At 44.8% G+C, this 17,395-nt stretch overlaps 1 protein-coding gene across 1 annotated transcript; it reads left to right on the top strand.

Moving 5' to 3' along the window:
- The first annotated feature begins 4,081 nt into the window (after nt 1–4,081).
- PSMC6 (proteasome 26S subunit, ATPase 6) lies at nt 4,082–15,219 on the top strand. The gene is made up of 14 exons (XM_071426103.1): nt 4,082–4,232; nt 5,164–5,243; nt 5,435–5,474; nt 5,815–5,867; nt 7,728–7,795; nt 8,130–8,244; nt 8,765–8,852; nt 10,280–10,341; nt 10,420–10,543; nt 10,670–10,731; nt 11,694–11,814; nt 11,905–11,985; nt 14,116–14,187; nt 14,718–15,219. Exons 1-14 carry the CDS (start codon nt 4,106–4,108, stop codon nt 14,834–14,836), a joined length of 1,212 nt encoding a protein of 403 aa, XP_071282204.1. The 5' UTR covers nt 4,082–4,105; the 3' UTR covers nt 14,837–15,219.
- The last annotated feature ends 2,176 nt before the right edge of the window (nt 15,220–17,395 follow it).

The following is a 17,395-nucleotide window of genomic DNA, read 5'->3' on the forward strand; positions in this document are numbered from 1 at the left end:
CTTTTGGGGTTTTTGTTGTTGTTTTGGTTTGGTTTTTTTTTTTTTTACTCAGAGGCGTTTTGAAAAGTTTTATTCTATTTTTAGTTTCGTTTGAAAGGTGAGATAATGCAAATGTTATAATTCGCGCTATTACAATCAGAAGCTATTTATGTATTAATTACACTATAATATACATATTATACTATATTGTATTAATCATATTCTATTAATTACTATATATATTATTATATTAATTACTATATATAATAAAATAATATACTTAATATATATATAATATAATATACGTAATATATTATATATAATATATGTCTATTATTACATGTATATATAATGTACATATATTATATTATATTAATTGCATAATATAATATAATGTAATGTAATATAATATAATATAATATAATATAATATAATATAAATAATATATGTGCATTATTATATGTATATATAATGTGCCTATTATATTATGCTATGTTATATTATATTATAGTGTATATTTCTTAATTACACTCTATAATACACTATTATTATATGTATATATAATGTACATATATTATATTATATTATATTATATTAATTGCATAATATAATATAATATAATATAATATAATATAATATAATATATAATATATGTGAATTATTATATGTACATATAATGTACATATTATGTCCTATTCTATTCTATTTATTACTATATATAATAATATATGTAGTAGAATGTAATAGAATGTAATATATGTGTATTATTATATGTATATATAATGTACCTATTATGTTATGCTATGTTATATTATATTACAGTGTATATTTCTTAATTACACTCTATAATACACTGTAAGCATTTCTTGGCCTATCAGTTTTGGCCCCACCATCCTGTAAATGTTTTAAAGCTAATCATTCAAAATTACTTTTTGTGGGTCTTAATACAATGTATCTTTCATAGTTCTATTTTTCTAAAGTATTTAATTTTTTTTTGTAAGGCTGTCCATTAAAACTTCTTTCTATTTCTCTCTTAACAGTAACTCTCCTATTCTGTAACATTTCTAAATTAATACTTCTTACTTTAAAATTTATATACAAATACATACTATAGAAAACCCTTTGATCAGGTTTAAAAATTTTCTTCAAATCTATTTCTTACACGGTAAAAGAACAATATTTCCAGTACTGGGGTGCTCCTGGCCAACAGCCAAAGAACACTGCAGTGTGTACAGCCAGTGGTGTCTTTATCCTGTTACGTGCTGAGGTGCATGCATATTCATGTGTCTCATGCATATTCATGTGTCTCATGCATTATTCAAACATTCTTTCAGACTTTCTGATGCTGTGGGAACTCCTTTGTTTGACTTCTTCACACTCAGGGTCATCTGCATGACACCCTGGCTGTCAGGTCAATGTGTTTTATTTCTTCTCGTGTCTCCATCCTGCTGGTTCACATTCTCTGATAAGGATTTAGTATTAAATTAAACTAAATTTAACATGGTACTCTCTAATTGCTCTGGTTTGTGTCATGGTTATCACCTGGACAGGTTGATCAGTGGATGGCCTTACACTGGTTTTAGTTACACAAAAGCCTTTTCACATATAGTACAATACATTCATCACACTATTATTTCCATAAGTGATACATAGATATTCTATTTCTGTTCTATTATATTCATAGATATTATATTTCACAACTATTTCTGTGAGCAATACTTGTGCATACTTAAACTGATAGAGATTATATTATATTAACAAGCAGCTAAAAAGAGTTATAATTGATATTGTAACCAATTATAATAATTCTTTTATTTTAATAATAATAAATTAATTTAATAATAACAATAATTTACTTACAATCACTAACAACATGCAAAATCTAATGCATAAATGCAAAAGCCAGTATTATCTGGTCATTTTTCATAGTCACACAGTGGGATTTGGGGTGCAGCCCCCCAGCCCCAAGGGCTGACAGATGAAGATCAGATCCAAATTTTTATTAGCAAAAATAATAAAGCACATGCAAGGTCCCCATTGTGTCGTGGGTTGTTTTGTCTCCACCAGGAATTTACAGCTACCAAGGCACAGAGGAGAAGGTCCCAATATAAAACAGGGATGTTCACTTTACAGAAGAAAAAAACACTTCACCCCACTAAAGATGAAAAGCAATGCAATAATCCAGACCAAAGCCAACTTTAATGAATATTCACACATATTAATTACCTGACAGTGACAGCCAACCATTTGGTCCATTTGTATCATGGTTCATTTTTTGCCTTCACAGTGACTGGAGGGAAAAAATTAGAGAAAAAACAAATTTACTTCATTCATCTTCTGAGGTGTGGTTTGGAATTAGCCAGTGTGTTTTTCTGCCAATAATCTGATCACTAATGCTTTAATTCTTTGCTCCTCAAAATCATTAAGCAGATTTAAATTACAAAAGCTTATTAGTTTGAGGGCTGCCCCATCCTGGAAGTGTCCAAGGCCAGGTTGGACAGGGCTTGGAGCAGCCTGGGATGGTGGAAGGTGTCCCTGCCATGGCAGGGGGTGGGATGAGATGGGATTTGAGGTCCCTTCCAGCCTAGTCTGGGATTCCAGGACACCAAACCTTCCAGGTTTCACCCAGAGCAACTCCACTCTGAGGCAGAGCACGAGGAGAAGGTGTCTGATCCCTGCCTGGCACTGCCCAGCCAACAGCCCTTCCGTGGCACCACCAGCCTTCCCTGGCACAGCATTTGGGATGAGCTCCAGGGGTAAAGCAGGATTTGGGGAGCAGCTGCTCTGTGACTTAGGGCCCTTGCAGAGCCATAGGGATGGGAATGAAACCCCAATGTTTTTCTTGGCTTCCCCTTGCCAGAGGGTAGGGATGGATGGGATTTTAGGAAGGAATTCTTGGCTGGGAGGGTGGGCAGGCCCTGGCACAGGGTGCCCAGAGCAGCTCTGGCTGCCCCTGGATCCCTGGCAGTGTCCAAGGCCAGGCTGGACAGGGCTTGGAGCAACCTGGGATAGTGGAAGGTGTCCCTGCCCATGGCAGGGGGTGGAATGAGATGGGATTTAAGGTCCCTTCCAACCCAAACCATTCCATGATTCTGTGACAGGAGATAGCTTTTCTTGGATTTACAGCCAGGTCCATTTTCTTGCCCAGATGGACAAAGGTGACTTTTTGTCCCTCCCAGCCCTCATTCCCAGCTGGCAGTGCTGACATTGGTCACTTTATTCTCTGCAGAGCTCAGCTCTTGCTCATCCCTCCTTGCTCTGCTGGCCATTGCCCTCTCAGCCTGGCCTCTGCCTGCCCTGTCCTGCTCTGATACCCCCAGTGAGGCTCTGTGGGATTTTCCAGACCACAGCAGCTGCTGGTCTGCCTTGGGAATTGTTAAAAATAGCTTAGAAACTGTTGTAAAATAGTTGATAGATGGTTAAGCATGTACTGTTCCTTTGGTTATTATATTGTAGAAGGGGTTAAAAGGGTAATTATGAGAAATAAGGTACTCAAGGTACCATAACACACCTCAGTGAAGTGCACCATCCCCCAAGTGAAACCATCCAGCCTGGACAGAACTGTAATGGGCCAGTCAAGTGCCTTAAACCTTCATTGAAATGAAGGATCCAAAAAGAAACCAATCCAAAAGGACAAAAACAGGATAAAAAGGAGCTTCTGACCCACTGAATTGTGCTGTTCCATCGGGGCCATCGCTGCTGAGCAGCCCCAGCGCCGGCGCTGCTCCATCCTTGAGGGATCGCTCCTGCCCGGCCCGCGGGTCCCCTTGCTTCAGGGCTTCCTTTTCTTATAATAAATACTAAAATCACTTTAGTACCGGGAGCCTGCTCTCGTTTTTATCAGGAACGTCCCCCAAACTGCCCACAGCAGGAAATGGGATGACCTGTAGGGTCCCTTCCGACCCAAACCATTCCTGGAGCTCCATGAGGTCTCCCCGCACCTCCTCTACCCCCACTCCGCGGCCGCCCTTGAACCCACGCTCTGAGCCTGGCACAGCCCGTGCCCATCGCAGCCGATGCTCGTGACACTCGCGGCCCCTCACGACAGCGGCCGCCTGTCGCGACAGCCGCAGTCCTCCGCGGCGGCAGGGGGCGCTGCGCGGCGCTGAGGGCCGGCGCCGCCGCCATGGCCCTTCCCGGCATTCCCTATGAGCGGCGGCTGCTCATCATGGCGGACCCCAGGGACAAGGCGCTGCAGGATTACCGCAAGAAGCTGCTGGAGCACAAGGAGATCGACGGCCGCCTCAAGGAGTGTGAGCGCGGGCACGGCGGGCCCTGAGGGGATGGCGGGTGGGCGTCTCTGAGACCCCCGCGGGGCGCCGAGAGGGAGCGCGGCGGCCGCGGCGCTGCCCGCGCTTCGTCATGGGCCTGGCCGGGCCCCGGGGGGCGGACGGGGCTGGGCGCTGCCGGCGCCGCCGCTGGGTCCCGGTACCCTTGGGAGAGCTCCGGAGGGTCACAGAATCACGGAGTCATCTGGGTTCGGAAAGATCTCTGGGATCAGCGACATCCGCCTGTGGCTGTCACCACCTTGTCAATGGACCAGAGCACTGAGTGCCACGTCCAGCCGTTCCTTGGGCACTTCCAGGGATGGAGACTCCGCTGTCTTCCTCGGCAGCCTTTCCCCAGTGACTGACCACCCTTTCCGGGAAGAAATTTTCCCTAATATCTGTTGTATTGCACTAAATAGACACGGACTCTTACAAATATCCAATTTAAACTTACCCTGGTGCAGCTTGTGGCTGTTTGTCCTTGTCCTGTCCCTGTTCCCTGGAGCAGAGCCCGATTCCCCCCGGCTGTGCCCTCCTGGCAGGAGCTGTGCAGAGCCACAAGGGCCCCCTGAGCCTCCTTTGCTCCAGGCTGAGCCCCTGCCCAGCTCCCTCAGGGATTCTGCAGCCCCTGCCCAGCTCCCTCAGGGATTCTGCAGCCCCTGCCCGGCTCCCTCAGGGATTCTGCAGCCCCTGCCCAGCTCCCTCAGGGATTCTGCAGCCCCTGCCCAGCTCCCTCAGCCTCTCCTGGGGTTCCAGCCCCTTCCCCAGCTCCATTCCTTTCTCCACATTAGCCCAAGGGTCCTTACTGGTTTCCCAGTCTCACTCTGCCTGCAGCTTTGCTGCTGGAAAAGGGCCTGGTCCCGTGCTCTTGTGTGGTTGAAGGTTACCAAAATCCTGTGTTTCTTTCCTCTTCTAGTAAGGGAGCAGCTGAAAGAGCTCACCAAGCAGTATGAGAAGTCAGAAAATGATCTCAAGGCCTTGCAGAGCGTTGGGCAGGTACGTGAGGGAAACAAGGTGTTGGCAGCCTGTGCTGCCTGTTGAAGTAACCTTTACATCCATTTTAGCATCAAGAAAGAGAAAGTGGGAACAGTCCAGGTAAAACTGATGAGTTAGGGATGGCTGCAGGGTGTCTGAGTCCTGCAATGTTAATTTCCCTTGAGGCTGATGCTGTATTTCCTCTCTTACAGATTGTTGGTGAGGTTCTTAAACAGCTGACAGAGGAGAAGTGTGAGTACACTGAATTCTTATATTTTCTGAGATTGTAAAAATCATGGAACCATGGGATGGTTTGGGTTGGAAGAGACCTTAAAGAACATCTCATTCCAACCTCCCACTATCCCAGGCTTCTCCAAGTCCTGTCCAACCTGGCATGGAACACTTCCAGGGATGGGGCAGCCGCAAAATAATAAACTTTTAAATTTTAAATCTTGTTAAAGTTATGGAGAAATAAAGAATTAAAATGTTGGTGATCGGATTATTGGCAAAAAACAATCTGGTTAATTTAGAATCACAGCTCAGAGGGTAAATTGAGTAAATTTGGGTTTTTTCTCTAATTTTCTTTCTCCAGTCATTGTGAAGGCCACAAATGGACCAAGATACGTGGTTGGCTGTCGCCGTCAGGTAATTGATCTCCGTGAATATTCATTTAAAATTTGCTTTCCTGTGGAATATTAGCATTGTTTTTCATCCACTGGGTCCTTAGTGGAGAGTTTTTTTTCTTCCTTAATGTGCACACCACTGTTTTACACTGGTATCTGCTCCCCTCTCCCTTTGTAGTGGTAGCAGTGTAACTTCCTGGTGGAGACAAAATAATCCACAGCATTCCCAGGACCTTGCATGTGTTTTATGATTTTTATTGAGGCAAAACTCTGTCCTTTTGCCTGATTTTGGACTCTCTGAAAATTAATTATTATGAAAACTGATTGTGTAATATCACAGTTGCTGTGCTGTGACTGTTGCTGTCATGCTGCTGAGTTTTAAATTTAATATTATTTTACCATATATCTTAATCATGGAATAGTTTGGGTTGGAAGAGACCAAAGTTCATCCCATTCCAGCTCTTCCATGGCATGGACACCTTCCACCATCTCAGGCTGCTCCAAGCCGCATCCAACCTGGCCTTGGGCACTTCCAGGGATCCAGGGGCAGCCCCAGCTGCTCTGGGCACCCTGTGCCAGGGCCTCCCCACCATCCCAGCCAGGAATTCCTTCCCAAAATCCCATCTAAACCTACTCTCTGTCTGTCTAAAGCCATTATCTTTATCCATATTTTTATTTTTTTCCTCTTCTGGAGAGAAACTGATGTTCATTGCAGAATTTTGGGCCATAAGTAAACTTAATTCCACTTTGGGGCATGTGAGGTAATCTTGATGTTCTGTGTTGAAACAGAGCTGAATCCTAAGGGATTGGTTGTCCTTGGATGAACCAGCACTTTGGAGTTTATTCTTCACTAAAAACACTCTTTTATCTTAAAAGATCCTTGATTTGCTACCAGAGGCTCAAATAAAAAAAAAAAAAAACCAAACCAAAACAACAAAAACCCCTTGATTGTTTTCAAAATGTCAAAATATCAAAGACAAACAATTTCTCCTGGACTAGAAGGACGAGTTTTTGATCAAAGCCCTCCTGGCTGAGCTGCTGCTGCTCAGGAGGGAGGAGAGCAAGGCTGTTTAAATGGGAGCAAAATCACTTCCCTATCTCAAGTGCATTAGCTGAGAAGGTCAAGTGGTTTCTCTTTGTTTTCTTCTCACTGCACAATAATTTCCGTCTGTTGGGCAGAGTTGAATCTGAGAGAGTTCCAAGGTGTTGTAAAGTTCTTTGGATAAGGAAGCTGGAAAGGGACTTTAGTAGTGACTGGAGTAAGAGAGGGGGGACAACTTGATCCTAAACCCTTCCAGAGGGTCAAGGACCCACGTGGCAAGGGACCTTAGAAATTATACATATTTCCCAGCAGGGACAATGGGAAACTTCCAGCAGTGCTGGAAAAGGGTTGTCAAAATCCTCTTTTAATTCCAGCAAAATTGAGTAGAGTGTACTGGAATGTGTTGAAAGATCCCATAAAGATGGAATGAGCAGACAAAAACTGCTGAGGCAGGAGAGGAGGCATCCAAGGTGAAAGATAATTGAACAGCTGACTTCAAAGAGGAGAAGTAAAGGCACAGGAAAATGTTGAAGTTTTTGTGAGGGTTCTTTAGTTATTCTGAAACAGCTGTTCCTGTGTGGAGCAGAGGGCAGGGTTAGATCCCACTGCTGCAGTCAGATTGACAGCAGTAAAATTAAAAATTAATGATGGACTAGAAAACAGTCTTTGTTTTAAAAGAGGTGGAGGTACGTTAATGACTGCTTGGTGTGTCACTCTGTAGCCTTGGTTTTTCTTGTGTGTGATGGAGCAAGGAGTGCAGATTCCAGTGAGGATTTTGGCTAAAATCAGGGATTGTGTTGCAGTGGGGTTTCTAACAGCATTCCTTTTTTTTGGGACTAGCTTGACAAGAGTAAGCTGAAGCCAGGGACAAGAGTTGCTCTGGACATGACCACTCTGACTATTATGAGGTAGGATTCTGCTCTTTTTGTCAAACATTACACAAAGGCTTGAATAATCCCTTCTGCAATGTTTTGAAAACATTTTCTGCAAAGCAATGCTTAAGTAGGAACAATTATTTTGAGGGAAGAAAAAACAATTACGGTATTTTCAGCCATGTTTTAAACTGTGTTTTAAAACTTTTAAAGGTTTGCTAGGTTTGGGTTTTTTTCTGTTTTTTCAGCACGTGAGGTGGGAAGAGAAGAAATAATGTTCATATTGCTGTACAATTTGTGGGGATACCTTTATGAATTTATAAATGTGTCTAGACAATAAAAATATCTCCTCTTACCTCTTGTTTTCCAGATACCTGCCCAGGGAAGTGGATCCACTGGTTTATAACATGTCTCATGAGGACCCAGGAGATGTTTCCTACTCTGAGATCGGAGGCCTGTCGGAACAAATCCGAGAGTTACGGGAGGTACCCAGTGCCTCAAACCCCCATCAGATCCTGATCCATGCTCTCAGTGAAGCTTTGCAGGGCAAAACCACCTTGGGGCTGTTCAAGGATCCTCTCAGATCAGTGCTTTTCATGTTTCATTTGAAGTGTTTGGACTGGGATTAAAATGAAGATGATCCTTTAGAGAGGAGGGTTTAAAGGATCCAGGACCCTTGAGGCTGTGGGAGTGCCTTGAAGTTCAAGTGGCAGGGCCAGCAAAGCAGACTGGAATTTTGCTCAAAAGCTATCAGGATTGCTCTGGGAAATGGGATTAGGACAGTAGGGATGTGATTTGAGCAAAGAGCATTGAGAGGAAGCAGCAATTGCAGAGCCAAGACAAGGGAGTGAATTGATCCATAGGATCTCTCACATTTTCTTATTAAACCGTTTCTCACACAAAAATGCTGCCAGTAAATAATGCAGCTAGATGAAAAACAGGCTGGCATGTGCATCATTAACTGTTTAAAACTCAGAGCTCAGGTTGCTGTGTGTCCCTTCACAGGTCATTGAACTGCCCCTGACAAACCCAGAATTATTCCAGCGTGTGGGAATTATCCCTCCCAAAGGCTGCCTGCTCTACGGGCCCCCTGGTGAGTCTCTGCAAAGGGCAACAAGTGTTTGCTTGTTGTTTTCAGACTGTGGCAAGAGCCTTCTTTGGTTTTCCTTCTTTCCCTTTTTATTTTTTTCCTTTCCTTTTTTCTTTTTCATTTTTCTATTTTCTGTCTTCTCTTTTTCCTTTCTCTTTTTTTCTTTTTTCCTTGTCTCACTCTCTTGTCTCACTCTCTTGTCTCACTCTCTCCTCTCTCTCTCCTCTCTCTCTCCTCTCTCTCTCCTCTCTCTCTCCTCTCTCTCCTCTCTCTCTCTCCTCTCTCTCTTCTCTCTCTCATCTCATCTTTGGTTTTTCCTTTCCCTTTTTTCTTTCCCCTTTTTTCTTTTTTTTGTTTTCCTTTCCATTTTTTCTTTTTCTTTTCCTTTCTTCTTTTTTCTCTCTTCCTTTCTCTTTCCCCTTTTTCCCCCTTTCCCTTTTTCCCCCTTTCCCCTTTTTCCCCCTTTCCCCTTTTTCCCCCTTTCCCCTTTTTCCCCCTTTTTCCCCCTTTCCCCTTTTTCCCCCTTTCCCCTTTTTCCCCCTTTCCCCTTTTTCCCCCTTTCCCCTTTTTCCCCCTTTCCCCTTTTTCCCCCTTTCCCCTTTTTCCCCCTTTCCCCTTTTTCCCCCTTTCCCCTTTTTCCCCCTTTCCCCTTTTTCCCCCTTTTTCCCCCTTTCCCCTTTTTCCCCCTTTCCCCTTTTTCCCCCTTTCCCCTTTTTCCCCCTTTTTCCCCCTTTCCCCTTTTTCCCCCTTTCCCCTTTTCCCCCCTTTCCCCTTTTTCCCCCTTTCCCCTTTTTCCCCCTTTCCCCTTTTTCCCCCTTTCCCCTTTTTCCCCCTTTCCCCTTTTTCCCCCTTTCCCTTTTTTTCTCCCCTTTCCCTTTTTTCTCCCCTTTCCCTTTTTTTCTCCCCTTTCCCTTTTTTTCTCCCCTTTCCCTTTTTTTCTCCCCTTTCCCTTTTTTTCTCCCCTTTCCCTTTTTTTCTCCCCTTTCCCTTTTTTTCTCCCCTTTCCCTTTTTTTCTCCCCTTTCCCTTTTTTTCTCCCCTTTCCCTTTTTTTCTCCCCTTTCCCTTTTTTCTCCCCTTTCCCTTTTTTTCTCCCCTTTCCCTTTTTCTCTCCCCTTTCCCTTTTTCCTCCCCTTTCCCTTTTCCTCCCCTTTCCCTTTTCCTCCCCTTTCCCTTTTCCTCCCCTTTCCCTTTTCCTCCCCTTTCCCTTTTTTTCCTCCCCTTTCCCTTTTCCTCCCCTTTCCCTTTTTCTCTCCCCTTTCCCTTTTTCTCTCCCCTTTCCCTTTTTCTCTCCCCTTTCCCTTTTTTTCTCCCCTTTCCATTTTTTTCCCCTTTCCCTTTTTTCCCCTTTCCCTTTTTTCTCTCATTCCCAAGTCACTGGCAGGCACTGTTGAGTCAGTAATTAAACAGCTTCACTCTCTTGTCTATCCAGGCACAGGAAAAACCCTTTTGGCCAGAGCAGTTGCCAGCCAGCTGGATTGCAACTTCCTCAAGGTGTGTAATGGCACTGCCCCCACACCCTTGGGCTCTGTTTGCTCTCCAGCCTCCTCATCCTCCTGTGTCCTTCCCAAGGTGGTGTCCAGTTCCATAGTGGACAAATACATCGGCGAGAGCGCTCGGCTCATCCGAGAGATGTTCAATTATGCCAGAGATCACCAGCCCTGCATCATTTTCATGGATGAGATCGATGCTATTGGTAAGGCTCCTGGCCTGGGGGGTGGCTGGGCTCTCCTTTTAAGGCTGGAGTCAGCTGTAAAGCCAATTCCCCCCGTTTGAAAGGCAGAAATCAAATAGCAGAACTGATGGGTTTGGTGTGCTGCAGGTGGGCGCCGCTTTTCCGAAGGCACATCAGCTGATCGAGAAATTCAGAGGACTCTGATGGAGGTGAGTGTCAATTCCTGACTGTGGCCTGCACAGCCACATTAAATAATAGTACAGCTGTGAATTGTTCCCTGGGATCTGGCTTTGCAGAACCTTTTCTGGGTTAATAAACTAGAAGTGAACTCAGTGCTGCTTTTACAAAAGGCAGCTGCACATCCTGGTAACTCAGCCATAAGTTCAATGTGGAGACTAATTGAATCTTTCTAAGTTGCTGAAATGATTTGGGATATTTTCTTTTGCTTACTGCTGCTCCCTGCATGTTTGAAGGTTTGCAGAACCCCCCTCTCTGTCTCTTTTAGTCCCAAAGACAGTCTGTAACATTTTTGAACTGTTGCAGTTGGATTTTCAAAGCTAGGAGGAGCACTTGTATTTCTTTGTTTCTGTATTCATTGCTTTGATAAACTGGGTTGTGTGAAAAGAATATTAAAACCACTGGTGACAATTGGAAATTCTGAAGCTAATGGGAACCTTCCTTAGCCTGTGTTTGCAAACAGTTTGCCTGGTTCAAAAGAATGTGTCTGCCTTCCATAGAGAATTAAATCACTGTGATCAAAGAGCAAGTGCTTTGAGTGTTCACAATGAAATGCCTTCCTGTGTGTGGATTAGTATTCCAGAGGCTGTTCTTCAAGTCTAATTGGAATGTCCTGGCCTTGGTGCACTACAATCCAAATGTGTCAGGCAGCCATTGGCTCCTTCAGTCCTTGCAGTATTTTCTTTGCCTCATTGTTTTAGTCAAGTGTTTCACGTTTTGAGCTCAGCTTTGCTCAATGTCCTTTTCTGTGGGCAAAGCTCTTCATTGCTTGGGATGGAATATTCAGGGAGCTCAAGGCCTTGTAGGATTTTTTTTTTTTTTTTTTTTTTTTACTTCAGAGCTTTTAATCTTGATGAAGAATACTTAGGCAGGAAAACAAATCAGACTGGGAAGGTTTGGGGTTGTTGAAAACCAAAATTCTGTTCTCTGTTAGTTGTTGAATCAGATGGATGGATTTGACACTCTGCACAGAGTTAAAATGATCATGGCTACCAACAGACCTGACACCCTGGATCCTGCCCTGCTGCGGCCCGGAAGGCTGGATAGAAAAATCCGTGAGTTCCTGCTTCCCAGTGGCTGCAAGGAGCCTGTAATCCCTGGGAATTGTGGGTTTCTGCTTTCATTGAAGCTCTCATTCTTTCTAGATATCGACCTACCAAATGAACAAGCCAGATTAGATATTTTGAAGATTCACGCAGGTCCTATCACTAAACATGGTGAGATAGGTAAGTAGAAGTTCCCTGGGTGTCATTCCTGCTGCTGTTTGTAGGGATGGGAAGAGGGTGAGTTGTTCCAGGGATTCTGACTGTATTCCCACCTTTACACTGCCCACACAACTTCCCCTCTTGGAATTCTACTTGTTTTATTTTAAAATGCATCCTGATTAAACTGTTGTTAAGTCTTTGAAAAGGAAAACCGAATATAAACCCTTGAGCCCAGCTGGAAACTGGAAAAGCAACAAGGTTCTCATCAGGCAGTTTCCTGTTTCTAATGGAATGGCTTAGTGCAAGGAAAGAGTGTTTTCATTCACCCCTCAATGGAAGAAATATTGCTCATGAAGGAGTCTGAAAACAGCAATCTTTAAAAATCAGGGAGAAACCTTGGAGTTTAGAGATGGCATAAGCAAAACTTGTCTGGTAGTGGTGTGGATCATTCTCTCAGGAGTGTAAGGGGAGAATAACAGGATGAAATGGGGACAGTTTATTTAAGGTCTGTGTCACTCTGAGCTGCCCAGAGTCCTGCTCTCTCTCACAGTGACTCCTGCAGCTCTCCTGGAGGAAGCTGGGGCTGGGCTTTGCCTTTAAAGCAGCTCTGGCTGCCTGGGAGTGCAGCAGGGCCCCGTGGCTCCCCCACCCCTGTGTGCTGACAGCAGCGATTCCTGCAGCCCCTGGAGCTGATCCCAGTCAGCTCAGCTCAGGGACAGCAGGAGGGAGCTCAGGGAGGGCCAGGGCTGGCCACTGCTTTTCTTAGCAGCACTGCTGGCTTAAACCTGCACGTGGCTGCAGGCTAAGGAGAGAAGGAGCTCCAGAGCAAATCATGAGCCCAAGGTAAAGTTCTGGGAGAGAAATTTCCTGCAAGGCATGGAGTGACAGCACGAGGGGGAATGGATTCCCACTGCCAGAGGGCAGGGAGAGATGGGATAGTGGGAGGAAACTCTTCCCTGTGAGGACAGTTAGGCCCTGGCTCAGTTTTCCCAGAGAAGCTGTGGCTGCTCCATCCCTGGAAGTGTTCCAGGCCAGGCTGGCTGAGGCTTGGAGAAAGTGAAAGGTGCCCCTGGCCATGGCAGGGGTTGGAAGGAGATGGTCTTGAAGGTCTCTTCCAGCCCAAACCATTATGGGATTCTGGAATTCTCCTTCATCCTTTCTTTGGCACTGCAGTGGGATCATTCCTTCTGCTGTTCAGCAAGCTGAGGTGTCAGGTCCTTGCTGAATTCCTGCAGGTGATGTGGAAAGACTGATGCTCAGCTTTGATACTGCAAAAGGAAGGGCTGAACTTAGCAGCAGGGTGAGGTGGAAATTGGATTAAAATCCAAAGATAAGGATTTGCTCAGGTTCCAGCATGAGATTCTCCTGCTTCAACCCTGGTGTCTGCTGAAAACCCTAAACTCACAAACCTTGCACTGTTCAGCCTTGTTCATTCTCCTCACTTAGATTTTTTAACTTTCCAATTATGAAAATAAATTTTTTATTTGACATTGTACTACATGGAATTAAAATACAGCTGAAAAACTACTCATCTTTAGGAGCTTTTGGATTCTTGAGATAAAAACATTCAATTCAAATGTTTTGAATTTTATACAGAAGGGAAACTGAAAAGTTTTCCAGGGAGTTAATAATTTTAATAAGCAGCCTTGCAAAAAGCAGGACTTGCTGGAGGCTCAGCAGTGGTTTAGAAATTGATTTCCACTGAATTATAACCATGGCCACTCTTTTAGCAAATATATGTGCATAAAACATCAGGCCCAATATATTAAGACACTAAGTGGCTTTAGTAGATGGATTGTTGGAAGTAGAAAGGGACTGAGTTATGACCACTTGGAGAGAAGTTTTCTGGGCTTTTACAGCATTTCAGTGATAAGAACATTGCCTTGATGGAACTCTTGCCCTTCATGTTGATTCTTGTAACCACAAGTTGGTAACTTTGGGATTTAATTACATAACATGAGCTTTTGGCTGCCACACATTCCTGTTTTAATGGAAGGGCTGATACAGCTGCTGATTCCAGTTAATTTATCAGCCCAATGGGCAGCTCTGTTTGCACTGAAATCCAAGTTTGGTAGCTGGATGTGCACTTTATTGGCATCCCTAAGGGGAAGGGAGATTTATTCCTAACGGGTGCTGGTGTTTTGTGAACAGATTATGAAGCAATCGTGAAGCTTTCAGATGGCTTCAACGGAGCAGACTTGAGAAACGTCTGTACTGAAGCAGGTAATGCCTTAACTCTTCATTTGGATGTGCTAAATCTTGGATAATGCTGAATCTTGGAGCTGTTCTTCTGTGGATTAAACCCAGGAGCTCAGAAATGTTCTGCTGGAACATTTCACTTGAGCTGATCTGAGCCAGCCACTTGTTGGCTGATCTTGATGTGTCCCACTGTCTCATTAGAACCAGATACATTCCAGAAACAGGGATTCAACCAATTTTTCTCCTTTTTGGAGAGAATTCAGGGCTCTTGGTACCCATGTGCCTGCAGAGTTGATATCATTTTATGCTTTTTTCACATGAAAATTTGTGCACTTGGGGTTTGCCTGCACGGGCAAGCTGAGTAAATACACACTCAGAGTTTAAACAAGTTTTCTTTTTAGTACTCCCTTAGTTCAGAAAGGTGAATTCCCTCCTCTTCCCAACATCCAGGACATGGGAAGGTCATGTAGGTAGTGTAACCTGGGTCAGTTTTCATTTGAATTTCAGTGAAACTTCATGTTGTGTCTCTTCACACTGTTAACTCCTCCTCGCAGGGATGTTTGCGATCCGTGCTGATCATGACTTCGTAGTTCAGGAAGATTTCATGAAAGCTGTCAGGAAAGTGGCTGATTCCAAGAAGCTGGAGTCCAAGCTTGACTACAAACCTGTGTAAATTAACCATAGAATTTGTGATTTGATTGTACACATCCTACTGGGTTTATGCATAAAAAAAAAAAGGAGAGAAATAATGTACCTCTTGATTATCATTGTAAGGTGTTTGTGTAGCATGTAGCTAGTAATTTTGGGAATGCTAGTTGCAAGTTGGCTACAGGAGTGTGTTTTCTGTACAATTCTGAAATGCAATGTTCATTACAGCCCAGGCTCAGTAAAAATGTGTGGAGATGTGTTGTTCTCTTAGCAATTATGGTGGGAATTTATAAACGTGCCTGAAGGGATTCACAAACAGAAGAAAGTCAGTTCATTTCTTGACTTTTTGTATATCAGTAAATCTCCTTTCCCCAAACAGTTTATGAATAAAACCTGTTTAAATCTGTTTATCCTGGTAGATTTTGTGTGTAGCTCTCACAGAGAGTTGAATTTTTGTATCTTCTGAGTTGGAGGAGCAACTTTTCTCTGGTGTAAGGATTGAAGTCCTGTGCCTGCTCTACCAAACAGAGGCAGCCTAACCCTTGGAGAGAGAAGGGACTGGTGGGGTCTGGACAAAAATCCTTTCCATGAAGGAATTTTCCCTAATATCCAATCTAAACCTGCCCTGGCCCAGCCTGAGGCTGTTCCCTGGAGCAGAGCCTGACCCCCCCAGCTGTCCCCTTCTGGCAGGAGCTGTGCAGAGCCACAAGGGCCCCCTGAGCCTCCTTTGCTCCAGGCTGAGCCCCTGCCCAGCTCCTCAGGGATTCTGCAGCCCCTGCCCAGCTCCCTCAGGGATTCTGCAGCCCCTGCCCAGCTCCCTCAGGGATTCTGCAGCCCCTGCCCAGCTCCTCAGGGATTCTGCAGCCCCTGCCCGGCTCCCTCAGGGATTCTCCAGCCCCTGCCCGGCTCCCTCAGGGATTCTGCAGCCCCTGCCCAGCTCCCTCAGCCTCTCCTGGTGCTCCTGACCCTTCCCCAGCTCTGTTCCCTTCCCTTGAGGGGCCCAGAGCTGTCCCCAGGGCTGGAGGTGCCTCAGCAGTGCCAGCACAGGGGACAGGCACTGCCCTGCTCCTGTGGCCACACCTGGTACAAGCCAGGTGCCCTTGGCCTCTTTGCCCACCTGGGCTCACTCATTTGCTGCTGAATTCTGGAAATAGGATTTACCTGAGCTGGTGTTTATTTATTACAAGAAGTAAACAAGGTGGTGGTGGTTTTAAGGGCATCTGCTTTACTTTTATTTTTATTTTCCAAGCAGTTCCACCCCGAGGGGTGCACACAGTCCCACTGCACTGTGCAGCTCACCTGAATGTTGGACTGGAGCAGCAATGCACTAAATTGTACTTCTGGCTACTTCTAATTATCCTAATTGGATTATCCTGGGCCTGCTCAGCTGACAGGCAAGTACATTAGATTAGCTCTTGACTTCCCAGGAAACACAGACAGCATCTCCCTGGCAATTTTAACAGCTGTAGTTTTATTTCCTTTCCCATCACAGATCAAACAGATGATGTAAGATGTAGAACAGTTAAAACAGGGCAGACAACAATATTTCCCTGTTTCCATGGCTGTTACAGACCTTTCTCCTTGTTGTGGCTGTGTCAGGAGTGTAAAGATGCAAATCTCAGGTTTAGTTTTAACAACCTTTGAGTGCAGCTCGTACAGCCCATGTGCCTGGAACAATGAGAACATGAAATTAAAGTCCATTTCTGAGCAGAATGGTGATGTGAACAGTGAGCTGAGCCTCTGGCTGAGGCAATGGTTGCTGAAATGTGATTGTTGAAGGTTTCTCAAAGTTTTATTCAGTAAAAACAGCAGAAAGGTGTACTAGAAATAAAAATTGAGACTCTAAAATTCCAGTGCTAGTATTTCCAAAAGGACACTTCCAATTTTATTTAAGCAACCAACCCACTGAGTTTGCTTGCTTTGTCTAAGCTTCCCTCAGAAATTCCAGTGTAGAATTTTGGTTCACTGAAAAGCAAAGGAAAGAAAAAGTGCAGCTTAAAGTGAAATCTCATAGAATCATAAAATGGTTTGGGTTGGAAAGGAGCTTAAGGACCATCCAGTTCCACCCCCTGCTGTGGGCAGGGACACCTTCCACTATCCCAGGCTGCTCCAAGCCCTGGCCTTGGGCACTGCCAGGGTTCCAGGGGCAGCCACAGCTGCTCTGGGCACCCTGTGCCAGGGCCTCACTGCCCTCACAGCCAGGAATTCCCAATTCCCAATGTCCCATCCATCCCTGCCATTGGGAGCCATTCCCTGGCTCCTGTCCCTTCATCCCTTGTCCCAAGTTCCTCTCCAGCTCTCCTGGAAATCTTAGGGCATGAGACCTCAAAAAAGCAGAAAAACAGGTTCTTGCTCCAACACTGAGATGTCTGAGGGCATCGTTTACACCAAGAGGAGAAGACTGGAGATCCCAGAGTCATTCAGAGCTCATTGGAAAAGAGCCCTGGGATCGTCGAGTCCCTTCTGTGACTGATCCCCAGCTTGTCCCCAGCCCAGAGCACCGAGGCCACTGAGGCGTTCCTCGGACACCTCCAGGGATGGGGACTCCAAACCTCAGAGATGACCCCCTTGGCGTTGCCAGCTA

This window comes from Agelaius tricolor, unplaced genomic scaffold (genome assembly GCF_023055355.1).
Source record: "Agelaius tricolor isolate 1412-34295 unplaced genomic scaffold, bAgeTri1.0.p SCAF_5, whole genome shotgun sequence".
NCBI lineage: Eukaryota > Metazoa > Chordata > Aves > Passeriformes > Icteridae > Agelaius > Agelaius tricolor.

Excerpts from the sequence above, each read along its gene's own strand:
- PSMC6 (XM_071426103.1), top strand. The coding sequence starts at position 4,106 with ATGGCCCTTCCCGGCATTCCCTATGAGCGGCGGCTGCTCATCATGGCG. Across the intron at positions 5,868-7,727 it reads TGGTTGGCTGTCGCCGTCAG|CTTGACAAGAGTAAGCTGAA; the intron begins GTAATTGATCTC and ends TTTTGGGACTAG. Across the intron at positions 7,796-8,129 it reads ACCACTCTGACTATTATGAG|ATACCTGCCCAGGGAAGTGG; the intron begins GTAGGATTCTGC and ends CTTGTTTTCCAG.